This window comes from Benincasa hispida, chromosome 12 (genome assembly GCF_009727055.1).
Source record: "Benincasa hispida cultivar B227 chromosome 12, ASM972705v1, whole genome shotgun sequence".
Taxonomy (NCBI): Eukaryota; Viridiplantae; Streptophyta; class Magnoliopsida; order Cucurbitales; family Cucurbitaceae; genus Benincasa; species Benincasa hispida.
This window is the reverse complement of record NC_052360.1, coordinates 71046463-71058587: the sequence shown is the minus strand read 5'-3', so window position 1 is coordinate 71058587 and position 12125 is coordinate 71046463. Positions and strand designations below refer to the sequence as shown.

At 27.6% G+C, this 12125-nt stretch overlaps 2 protein-coding genes across 2 annotated transcripts; both read right to left on the bottom strand.

Annotated features, from left to right (window-relative positions):
• Nucleotides 1-2179: 2179 nt before the first annotated feature.
• Nucleotides 2180-2979, bottom strand: LOC120092613 (major pollen allergen Ole e 6-like). Its single transcript, XM_039050754.1, has 2 exons — nucleotides 2711-2979; nucleotides 2180-2310 (listed from the first exon to the last, which is right to left on the bottom strand). The coding sequence occupies exons 1-2, from the start codon at nucleotides 2931-2933 to the stop codon at nucleotides 2282-2284; spliced, it is 252 nt and encodes an 83-aa protein (XP_038906682.1). The 5' UTR covers nucleotides 2934-2979; the 3' UTR covers nucleotides 2180-2281.
• A 1298-nt stretch (nucleotides 2980-4277) lies between these two features.
• On the bottom strand, nucleotides 4278-11677 carry LOC120068443 (carotenoid cleavage dioxygenase 7, chloroplastic). The gene is made up of 7 exons (XM_039020213.1): nucleotides 10921-11677; nucleotides 8734-8862; nucleotides 7371-7502; nucleotides 6111-6380; nucleotides 5773-5858; nucleotides 5083-5397; nucleotides 4278-4424 (listed from the first exon to the last, which is right to left on the bottom strand). The coding sequence occupies exons 1-7, from the start codon at nucleotides 11669-11671 to the stop codon at nucleotides 4278-4280; spliced, it is 1830 nt and encodes a 609-aa protein (XP_038876141.1). The 5' UTR covers nucleotides 11672-11677.
• Between the last annotated feature and the right edge of the window lie 448 nt (nucleotides 11678-12125).

The following is a 12125-nucleotide window of genomic DNA, read 5'->3' as shown; positions in this document are numbered from 1 at the left end:
TCATTACACTAAAAATTGGAGAAATGAGGGGTAAAATAAAAATTTTCTTTCAAGAATATTTTTAATTCCAGATTTAAAATTTGGTCAATTTTCTAGACGGGTGCTATTGGGTACTAACATCTTTCCCATGCACAAACTAACTCCTAAACGCAATTCTAGTTTTTGCATATCATTTGTTTTTGTTTTTATTAAAAAATTATTTACTTTATTTTGTTGTCCAAGGGGACGATGTCTTTTCCTTTTTTTTTTTATTTTTTATTTTAACCATTTTCGATGACCTCGACTGCTCCGCGTCATCTTAGGTCCTTGGAGACGAGTGTTACTTTACAACAATATGTAACTAAGAATTGAGATTGTAAAGAGATTATTATTTAAAAAAAAACCCAAAAAAAAAAAAACAAGGAAAATTCTGAAGGTTAGAAACATGGTTAATGAATGAGTAAATTCTAAAACTGCAGTGATCATTGCAAATTCCAACTATGAGGTTAATTCACATAAAACAATTTGCATAAATTTCTTTATTGGAAAAAAAAAATCATCAACACTGATATTCTATTGATAAATATTAACCAATATAAATATCAAAATTGAAATTTCTATCCATGGATAGTGACATCAATATTTTAATAATCCTTGTTTCAATTAATTCATTAAACTTTGAAAGTTTAAAATGATAATATAAGAGGACTCAAAAAATATATATACTATAACAAAAATCCAACTAAATACATCGAGATGGACAACTTAGAGCAATACAGTTTTAACTAACTTTATTTTCAATTACTTTAAGTGAGATAATTACATATTTTATAGAAAAATTATCATGGATAGGAAAAATATCAAATAAATAGATACGGATAGTTTATCAATATTTATCATTGATAGAGGTTGATAAAAGTCTATCGATGTCTATCATGGATTGAAACTGATAGAAGCCTAAAATGATTAAATTTTGCTATTTTGAAAGTAGTTTCCCTTAATTTTATTTTTGAAAATCTTCATATTTTATATTTAATTTTTAGAACATTTTAGAAGAAAGTATGTTGATTTTTTTTTAAAAAAAAAAAATTAAAACCCTCCAATTTAATTGATCAATGAAAAAAATGAGTAGTTTCAAACAAAATAAGAAATGTTATAAAATAATTTTTGTAAAGAAAAAAAATGTTATTTATGGTAGTATATTGGAGAAATTTTATAACAACAAAGGAATTTACGAACTTTTATACACATACACAATAAAATAATGTACAATTGTTTTGTTAATTTTAGCGGGATAATCGCACAACGGAAAGTACATTTTATAATGTACTAACATTGTGTTATATAAAGAAAGGCCATAATAATATAAGATTTGTTTGATAACGTTTCAACTTCTTTTTTATTTCTATTTTTTATTGTTTAAGAAATTGACTTGTATGATAATTGTTCTCGTTTCTTATTTCTAAAATTTGAAAACGTTCATAAAAATTGAGTCAAATTTGAGTTTGGTTAGTTAATAGACAAGCACGTCCCATTCCCAAAAACAGATTTAATTTAATTTATCTTTATATTATATATTACTTTGGCTATATTTTTTTCTTTTCTATTAAATTTTATATTTATATGTTAATTTAATTTAAATTTTTTTAATATACATGTTTATATGATATTTAAAATTTAAATTTATTATTTTCAATACATTTCAAATTAGTTAGAATTATAATATATAAATTTATTTGTTAAAATATTCATTTAAGTTCACTTTAATATTTTACAACAAACAACATCTAAATAATATAATTAGATTTAAGGCAAATGACTTGAATGTTGCAAATAAAATTTTAACAATACATAAATGATAGACACAATTGTTTGCACTGAAACTTATGTGTATTTGATAATGTAAAAAACAAGAAACAAGAACGTTATCAAACCGGACTAGTTAATAGTAAAATTTTAAGGTTTTTTTTTATTTTGTCTTTTTAGGAAAAGTTTTTTTTTTAAAAAAAAAAAAAAACTTGCTGAATAATAAATACATTACCGTAAAATTGATTCACAATCCCATTATACCAAATAAAGGAATTTTATAAATTGAAATATTCAAATTACAATATTATAAAAGAAAGAGGAAAAAAGTTGAAAAAGTTAATAAAAAGAAAGAAAAAAAAGGAAAAAGGGAACTTTATCAACTCCTCTCAAACTAGATTATTTTAATATACTAATGAATAATGATGGTAAGAATTCTTGACATAAATCTGATAAATTTTCCCAAGGGCACTTATTTTCTTTTATCCTCCATTACTCAATGTGCTGGCTTGATGTGGAGCTTATCTGCAAAACAAATACAACAAATTTCAAGTTTTCCATTAAGAATACAATCCTTTTATCATCGGTTAAATCATTTATTGACCCTAAAATTTAAATTTATGAGTGAAAAATAAATTTAATATTATATCAACACTTTAATAAATTTTTCTTTTACTCACGAAAGACCGAATAACTAAAAACTATATTAATTGGAGAGGAAATAACCATTCTGAGGTTTGAATTTAAGAACACTTATTCTAATACCATTTTAAATAATAGATTGACCGAAATTTTTTTTGTACAAGTCTCACGAGTGAAAATGAATATTAATAAGAGAGGAAAATGATATTACAGTATTCGAACACAAAATTCTGATTGACCTAAACATTTAAGCTGTTAAAGTTATAAGGAAATGAAAGAGTACCAGCAGTTTCTTTTTCATCACAATCTTCATCACATTTAACTTCACAAAAACTTTGGCCATTGCCCTTTTCAAGACATTCTTTCTCACAAGTTTCATAGCAAGACTTGTATTTGGCATCAAATTTAGCCTCATATTTGGCCACCTCTTCATTGGCAGTGGTAAATTGCAAAGCAGCCATCACCACAATGCACATAAGAAACACTGCAATCATTTTTTTGGCCATTTTCTCTCTAATTTTCCTTTTTTTTTTTTTTTTCTTCTTTTCTTGCTTTGAATTATGCCTTTTTTCAGTGCTTTCTTTAGTGGATGAATAATATCCCTTTTTATAGTATTCTAGTATGGCTAAATTTAGACGTAACTCAAAAATAGATTCTCTCTTACAAACTTAGATCCATATTAATAGAACAAACAATAAATGGTTGGCCATTCATGTGCAACAAAATTAATAGTACATGTGGTGAACTAGCAATAGGAAATTCATACCACTAAAATAAGTTTCCCTACACTAATTCTATCAAATGAAATGTAATTTTCATAATTAAAAAAAAAAACGAAACTGTGGATTAGTAGGTGAATCAAAACATATACACATTCTTAATATCCTCATCATATCCCTCTCCCCATCAATATATTCAAGAGAAGCGGGGAGTACGATCAAAAGAGCGAAGAGAGGGCTAGATAGAAATCCTCGTAAAGAATAAGCATTACATAAAAGCAAAAAAATTAAGAGCAATGGAGGAGGGGCTATAATCTTTAAAAAGCTTTGATCAGTATGTCAGCAATCCATTATAGTGAAAATATTCTCTCAAAGTTCAGCAACACTATCAAATGAAATGTATCGATTTAAGTTTATACAAAAGTTAATTAGATGGACAATAGTTTCATCTCAAAATCAATTGGTTATAGAAGTAGTGGTTTGTGTATCATTCTAATGTGGAATTTTTAACATGTTCCCTCAAGATATATTGCATTTTCTTTGAATTCACCACTATCAGGCAAGATCTGAAAAACTATATTAGAAAAACGAGAGGACTCAATATAGAGATTGTGAGGTGTGTCCATCTAAAAATTAAACTAATCGATTGTGAGAGGAGTTGTCTATTTATATTATAGAGATTGTGAGACGTGTCTTTTCATTCTAATGTGAAATCCTCAATAAAAATAGTATTTTATTATTCAATGTCCAAAAAAAAAAGGCATAATGAAAAATAGTTCCTAGTGGTGAAATATATCTTGCCCTAGCATGTATAATTTCATACAACTCTCGATTTGCACTAACAAATTAGTTCTAATGAAATGAACTTAATTTTAATATGATTCACGTCCATATAACATAGAAGACATATAAATTTATTACCAAAAAAAATACATTATGTTTTCAAGAAAACAAAAAGTAAAAACAACATTATGTATGTAAATACTTGAATACTAGTGTTTAAGAACTCAATCAGGATATCTTTTTCGTTGAATTGCAATTAACTAACAACTTCAGTATGTGCATCCGAATATCTCAAAAAATATTTTATTTTTTAGATTTTTTAGTCGACGAATATGAATATTTGTCCTTTTATGCATTAGCAGCCCAAAAACCATGAAAACCAAGAGGGAAATTAAGATGCTTTGGGACCTCAAGTCTTGCTACAATTCCATCAGCTTCTCCAAATCTTTGGGCCTCCAAAATAATAAGATAGCATCTTTGTATTGATACTGCATACTGTATTTAAACAGTTGAAATCCTTTACTCAAATATTCTCATTTTGTTACTTCATTAACAAATAGTATTTTGAAGGGTATGGTTGGAATTCGGAAATATAATTTCTAGCATGTGTAAACAAATTATTCAATGAGGTTGTCACAAAATGTAGCTACCTTATGATAAATATCATTGGATGTGAATACCAAAATCTATATATTTCTAAGAAGCGCTAAGGTTTAGTTTGAGAGTGACTTTGGGATGGTCTAAACTCAATAGCATATTATAATCTTTAATTCTTAAAAAATATAGGTCAAAAAGTGTAAATTTTGAAACCTGGAGACCAAATTGAAACAGAATTCAAATCTCAAGGGTAATATTGTAGCATTTTAAAACCTAAGGACTAAATTGAAATAAAATTTAAAATTCAAGGACTAAAAATATAACATTTTGAAATTTAGAGATCAAATGAAAATTAAATTTAAAATCCAGGACAAAAAGCTATTTTTTCCTTTAAAAAAAATTATAGAGTACTTTGTCTCTGCTTTGCTTACTAAATATTTTTTAGGTCATTTAGTTTCCATTTCTTTAAATACTTCTTCCATTGAACATATTCTGAATTAATAATAAAAACACACAAAACACTAAAAAGAGAGAGATGGTTTATAAGTTTGCTAACCTCAACAACAAGAAGATATCCATCATCTTCTTCATTTCCTTTGGGAACAAAAACCGGTTCTCCGACGAATCTTCGATTACCAGCAGACCATGTTCGGACGGTGTTCATTACCATGTCGAGCTTCACGATCATATCGAATGGAAACGACGGTAGCGATCGCCGATAACCGGAGGAAGTTGCAGCATATAAGTAATTGTGTTTTAGCCCTGAGAATTTAGGGTTTATCACGGGAAAATCTGAGGATTTTGTCCATTGGTTCAATGGCTCCACACTGCACTTTTCACACTTCTCATTCTTATTTAAACTGATGGATATCTGCAAATGGTTAATTTTGAATGTGTTTCTCATTAGCTTTTCTTCATTAAAATTGTATTCAAACTTTTGAAATCAAGTAGGTGTAATTATAATTTTAGTATAATTTATTTTCACATTAAAAAAAAAATAACAGCTAAGTTTTTTACTATAAATTTCAACTTTTATGATTTTTTTTTTAGTCAATATATAATTGTTTTACCCATTGAATTAGGTCCGATTGATAATTAGAACAACATGTTTTTACCAATTGTTTTCTTGCCCATTTTTTTAAAATTTGGTCAAACATTTCTATCAAAAAAAGGGGGAAAAGATACCCTTATCATTGATTTTTTTGGTTTAATTAAATACACTAATGGAAAGAAATTTAAAAGTTACCTTAACTAGGCGAGGCAATAACTCACTTTTGGATTCATTCAAATTCATAATGGAAGGATCTAGTTTTCCAGTCTGCCAATTGTAACCTAGCAGAATACAGTATTAGAGTTCATGGAGCTCAAACAAGTATTATTCATTCAAAAACTCAAAATCAAAATCCAACCCAAGAAGAATGAATTCAACGAGACACTATTTTAAAAAAGAATGTTAAAGATCCCACGTCAAAAAGTACATATAGTCGTTACTCTTTACTAATAGGTTTTTTCAGATGAAACATAATAGTTATCTAATAAACGACTCGAAAGAAGGGTGAGGGCATGAAAGGGAAAAGGACTTACCAAACAATTTTTTAAAATTGAACCATTGATAGGAGCAAGCAGAGGCATGAATTTGGAAGTCCAAGTTGCCATCTTCATGAATAACTTCAAAGGCATTGCCAACGTGTAGCAGCCAAAGCCTTGAAGGAACTTCAACAACAGCCTTTCTCAAATTTCTGTTTGAATCTTCACCAAATCTTGGAATCAAATAAATTGGAGAAGTGGGTTTGCTTGTGTTTACACTTAATGCTGATATCATTGGAGATATCCCACTAACAGCACCCATTGCACCTTCAATTTATGTGGTTTTGGGTTCTAATTAATTTCAGTCAATAATTAATGGAAATATATTTTTTACAAAATATAGAAAAATTATAGAAATATCAATAGTAGATACTGATAGACACTGATAGAAGTCCATCAGTATCTATCAGCGTCTATCATTGATAGTTCTAAAATTTTGCTATATCATGTAAATCTTTTCAACAATTTTACCATTTGAAATAATTTCCTTTTATTAAATTAATTTTTTGTCATTTATATCTAAAATTGAGAAAATTAGAAGAAGGTTTCTAGGTAAAACTAATCAATTGCCAGATAGATAACTATTTTAGCCCTATTTGATAACCATTTGCTTTTTAATTTTTTTTGTTTTTGAAAAGTACAATTTTTTTAATTGTCGAAATATATAACCAAATTATATTTCTAAAACAATAAGAAATGTTTTTAGAAAAATAGTTTTCAAAATTTGACTTCATTGTTAAAATACTCATAAGAATAAACATAGATAACAAAACAAAGAAACTAATAGATAAAAGTATTATTTATAAGCTTAATTTTTTTTAAAAAAAAAATTAAATGGTTAACCAGCAGAGCAATTATGTTTTTTATTTCTTTTATTAAAAAATTAAGTTTATAAACATTATCTCTATGGGTTCTTGCTACTTTTTAAAAATATGATTTTATTTTTAAATTTAAATGTGTATTGTTAGAGAAGGTGAGACGTATACCAAAATTGATTTGTGAAAAAACAAATATAATTTTAAATAATAGAAAATTGAAAACAAAATGATTATCAATGTAAGGTCGTTTTAGAGTTTTTAAAATTAGAAAAGAATTGTGCATATATATTTTAGGTATAAAATATTTAATAAGTAATTTAAAAAAAAAAATTGCAAACGGTTTGCTGTGGAGATCTAGATCAAAATTATATTTTAATAAAAATTAATAAACAATAATTTACTATTATATTATTAAAACAATAAACAAAACAAAACATACCTATGACATCGAGCTTGATTCGGTTAGCAAAGAGGATGTAATGAGTATCAGTAAAAGCCCAATCATGGATCATCAAGTGATCATCAATAACCAAATCTTTTTTCTGTAATAACTTGAAATTGCTGTCAAATTCTGCAAATTAAATAAAATTGTGGGAATATGCAAGTAATGAAAGCAAGTTTCATTTTTTCTTTTTACAACATATGACAAGATTCGAAAAGTAGAAGGATAAGTAGATACATTAGGATATCTTAACTAAGTTGACACATCTCTAGTACTCTCATCACATCCGACACTAAAATATGCTATGTGTTATCACAAATGTAATGTACAATGGATAGCTGGACTAGAGAGAAGCTCAATGTTGATAGTACAATAGAGATAGGCTTTTTTCTAGTCTTTTTTGTTGCTTTCAATATGGTTTTTGTTTTGTTGAACTTAGCTCTTTGTACCACTCACGAACTCTCCAGTACTCTTTGATTTTGTATGAAAGCTTTTTTGGAATATGATGAGAGTACTAAGAATGTGCCAACCTAATCGAGATATTCAAGTAGATCTCTATGTTTCTTGTTAAAAGAGTACAATAGGGACATGCAAGAAGAAATGTATCGAATTTGGAGATAGTAGAAGCTTTGTAATTACAAAAGAGGAAAGGTTTAGTACACCACATAGCAGTCAAATAAATTATAACTACCCAGAGATAAGTTGTCAGTTTGGTAAATAACCATTTCACTTTTAGTGTTTGGATTTTGGAATTTAAATTTATAAATACTTCTCTTATTTGTACTTTTCTTTGTCCAATTAGTTATCAACTTTCTAACAAATACATGTGTATATATAATTGTTTTACATGATAAAACTATTATAAATGTTTACAAATATATCAAAATGTCACTATTTATCAGTGATAGACCGCAATAGATATCAATCGTTGACACTGATAGATGTGATAGATGTCTATCGTGGTCTTTCACCGATAGATAGTAACATTAATTTTGCTATATTTGTAAATAAGTTAGTTGATTTTCCTTTATTTGAAAACAACCTTATATCTATACTAATAATTCAAATGTTTATTTATAAAAGGTAAAAATATAACAAGAAAATTGGAAGACATCAGGCATAAATTTCAAAATAGAAAAGTAAAAAAGGAAAATTGTATTATCAACCATCATGTATTGGCCTAAGAGTAAATAAAGGACATGACCTTGATAAAAGACTAAAAGATCGATTAGACAAGTTTCTTCATCTAAAAATGTCAAAATTCATAAATGTAAGTAAAAAGAAAAATATAAGAGAAATTTAAACAGAAAAATAAAAAAGAATAGAGAAATATGTTGATAAATGAATGAATAATAATTACCATAAAATGTGAAATGGCTAGTTGGTAGAAGCATATCTTCAGCATTGCATGACATAATGAGAAGTCTATTCCTTTGAGCATCAAGCTTGTAATGAGACAACAATCTCTTTGGTGGCATCTTGAATACTCCTGTGCCCATTATTATTCCTCCCATCATTTTTTATATTCATTACCCACCTTCTAATTTCTTTTTTAATTACTTTTAATATATTATTATTATTCAATTTGCAATTGCCAACTCCACCATATTTATTTTCATTTTTTAATATTCAAACCAATGATTATGTGTATATATATTTTTATATGTCGAATATTATTGTTACTTACTGTGGTGTCGGCATTTGTTTGCTATTTTGCAAAATTCCAACGTCATTTTAATAATGTTTTATTCCTCAATTTTGGTGGAACACTCAATTAGTAAAGACACATGTTCTCGATCAATAAATTAAAATTTTGAATCTCAACGCTACTGTATGTTGTCGAAGTAAAAAGAAAGAAAAAGAAGAATTCTTTCGGTTATTATTTTGATCAGCTAAATTTTGAAGTTTTTATCTATTTAATTCATGAACACATTTAAAAAAAAAAATAAAAAATAAAAAAAGTCTCAATTTTGGAATTTCTTTAGAACTCATGGACTCATTGAAAATCAATTAATTTTTATAAATTTTAAATTTGTTGATGCACTTAGATACAAAATTTAAAAACTTATAGAAACTTTTAAAAGTTCAAAAATTAATGTGATACAAACACTCATTGATATTTATATGTGTTAACGATTAAACTAATTTTTAATCCATATGTTCGAACGTTTTAGGTTGGATATGTAGAATATTTTTAAAAAACCAAAACAATAAATCGGTTGTTTAGCTTTGGGTTTATTTCTAATCAATTTTGACTCTTGTCTTTTGACTTTGTTTCTAGTTTTATGTAAAATTTAGAAGGTTAAAAATCATTTTAGTCCCTTAATTTTTATAGAAATAGTAATTTAGTTCTTAAACTTTGGTTTGTAACAATTTAGTCTCTATATTTTTAATTTTGTAATAATTTAGTCTCTAAACCTTATTATGTAAATAATTTAATCCTTATATTTTAAATTTTGTAACAATTTAGTCGCCATCAAAGAAATTAGTGTGAGGATTTAATGGTATTTCTTACATAAATAAACTAATAAACTAATTAGAGGCTCGATATTTTTATAATATACAAAGTCTATATAATAAAATAATAAAAATTGATATCAAATTTTGATAAATTTTATTATGTTATAGACTAACTGTTACAAATTTAAAATAAGAACTAAATTGTTATGTACTAAAATTCAGGAACTAAATTGTTAAAAAATTAAGTACAAACATAAATCGTTACAAATCAAAGTTCAGAAACTAAATTGTTACTTTTACGAAAGTTTAGGGACCAAAAGTGTTTTTTAACTCATTTTAAAAACTTAAATAGAATATGAAAATAATGATGGACTAAAAGAAGAAATAAATAAATAAGGCTTTGAATATATATATTTATGGAGAATGAACTTTAAATATATGTTTTTATCTTGAATATTTGAATGTTTTCTTTAATGTAGTCTCCACATTTTTTATTAAAAAAAATATATATATATCATTTCTCTCTCTATTGTATCGAATTTTTATCATTATATTTTTATTACCACGAAAGATCAAAATGACTTTCCTTCAGAAAATTGTTACCTGTTTTATGAGAAAAGATTATTGCCTATTTTAATTTGATTAAATAAACATGACTTTCCCCCATAAAATTTATAACATATTTTTGTGTTTGAGAATAACTTTGAAATCATTTTAAAATTATCATAATCATTTTTATGTAATTTTTTAAACATGTTTTTAATAACTTAAATTGAATTTAATATTTCATCCTTATACTTTTAAATACAATTTTTTTATAATCAAATTTAATTTTGAAGGAATGAAAACATAATTTAGAGTTTTTAAAATCATGACATTTTCGAAATCACTCTAAAATATATTTTTAATTATTTAAAATTAATTAATATTAAATATTAAATTAATCCTGAAAAAGTATTTTAAAGTGATTTTTATATGATAATAATGACTTTTAACTCTTTGAAATCATTAACAAATATGCCACATAAAATTAAATTTTTAAAAAAAATAGAAAAAGAAATAAAATTATTAAAACTAATAAACCAACCGTAGAGCACAGGCTTCAAAAGCTCCGCAGCAAAGCGCCAAAACCCAGCACCGTAAGGTCCGCCGTGGGACGGCGAATCACAATCACAGCCACCGTGAACAGCAGAAAACTTGCCAACCGTATCCAAATTCTCCGGCCGAATTTCGTACGGATCGCCGCCCTCCCAGAGGCAGAGCAGGCGGCCGCCCCACCGCAGCACACTCGTATTAGCCACATTTTTCATCACTTTTGTATTCCCCAATTTCTTCCCTCCCTTCAAAACCGAGAACGGCCCTCTATGCGTAAACCGCCACGTGTCGGTCACCAGATCATGCTCCTCCATTTTCGCCTCCGTTTTCACGTACTTCGCCATGAAAACCACCTCCTTCTTCTTCCTCTCGAAAACAAACGCTCTTAAATACCCATGGCCGTCGAGTGGATGCACTGTGGAGCCATGGTCGTCGGAGAACATGCCCGGTCCCGCCAGGTAGTACGTGCCGGAGGGGAAATCGGGGGGTATGGCGCCGTCGACTAGGCGGAGGACGGTGGGGTCTGTCGTCTCAGTCCGCTGGGAGACGAAGAGGAATTGGTAGTCCCAGAAGGCTGCGATGGAATCGTCGTCGTTGATCGATATGCGGGTGGTGTTTGGAGTGGGAATCGATATGGCTTTGGGAATTAGAGAAGATGGAAATCGGATAACGGTCACCGGAGGAAGTTTGATCGGCGATGGAAATTGGAGGGGAAGAGATGGAGTGAGTGAATTGGTCTTCATCTCTTAGAAAAGCTTAATTTGTTTGATTGACGTTGAAACGGTGATTTCCAATTTATATACACAAAAGGTTTGAAGAAAACGACAATCATGTCCGAAGAATTATTTAATGAGACCATTACACTTTAACTAATAATTTTGTGTAATAGGACGTGTATTAGAAAAAAAAAAAAAAAAAAAAAAAAAAGTTAATTCATTTTTCTTTTCTACGGTACAACAACTTAACATAACTTGAGTCGAGTAAGATATATGTAGTCTACCTAGTGTGTATCCTAATATCCAATCATAATTTACCATAGACAAAATCTCTTATTATTTATTTTTTAAAATATTTTAATTTTTTTTTTTTAGTGATGGAAGTAAAATACATAAAGACGATGCACCTAAATATAGGCAATGATTAGATTGTGTATCCAAGATTATACCTAATCTCATGCATCTTATTTTTCTTATCGAA

What these genes read in the sequence shown, in the direction of transcription:
- LOC120068443 (XM_039020213.1), bottom strand. Translation starts at nt 11,671, where the DNA reads ATGAAGACCAATTCACTCACTCCATCTCTTCCCCTCCAATTTCCATCG. An exon ending in TAGCCATTTCACATTTTATG is followed by an intron (nt 7,503 to 8,733) that starts GTAATTATTATT and finishes TTTAATTTGCAG; the next exon opens with AATTTGACAGCAATTTCAAG. An exon ending in AATCAAGCTCGATGTCATAG is followed by an intron (nt 6,381 to 7,370) that starts GTATGTTTTGTT and finishes CATAAATTGAAG; the next exon opens with GTGCAATGGGTGCTGTTAGT.
- LOC120092613 (XM_039050754.1), bottom strand. Translation starts at nt 2,933, where the DNA reads ATGGCCAAAAAAATGATTGCAGTGTTTCTTATGTGCATTGTGGTGATG. An exon ending in TGATGAAAAAGAAACTGCTG is followed by an intron (nt 2,311 to 2,710) that starts GTACTCTTTCAT and finishes TTTGTTTTGCAG; the next exon opens with ATAAGCTCCACATCAAGCCA.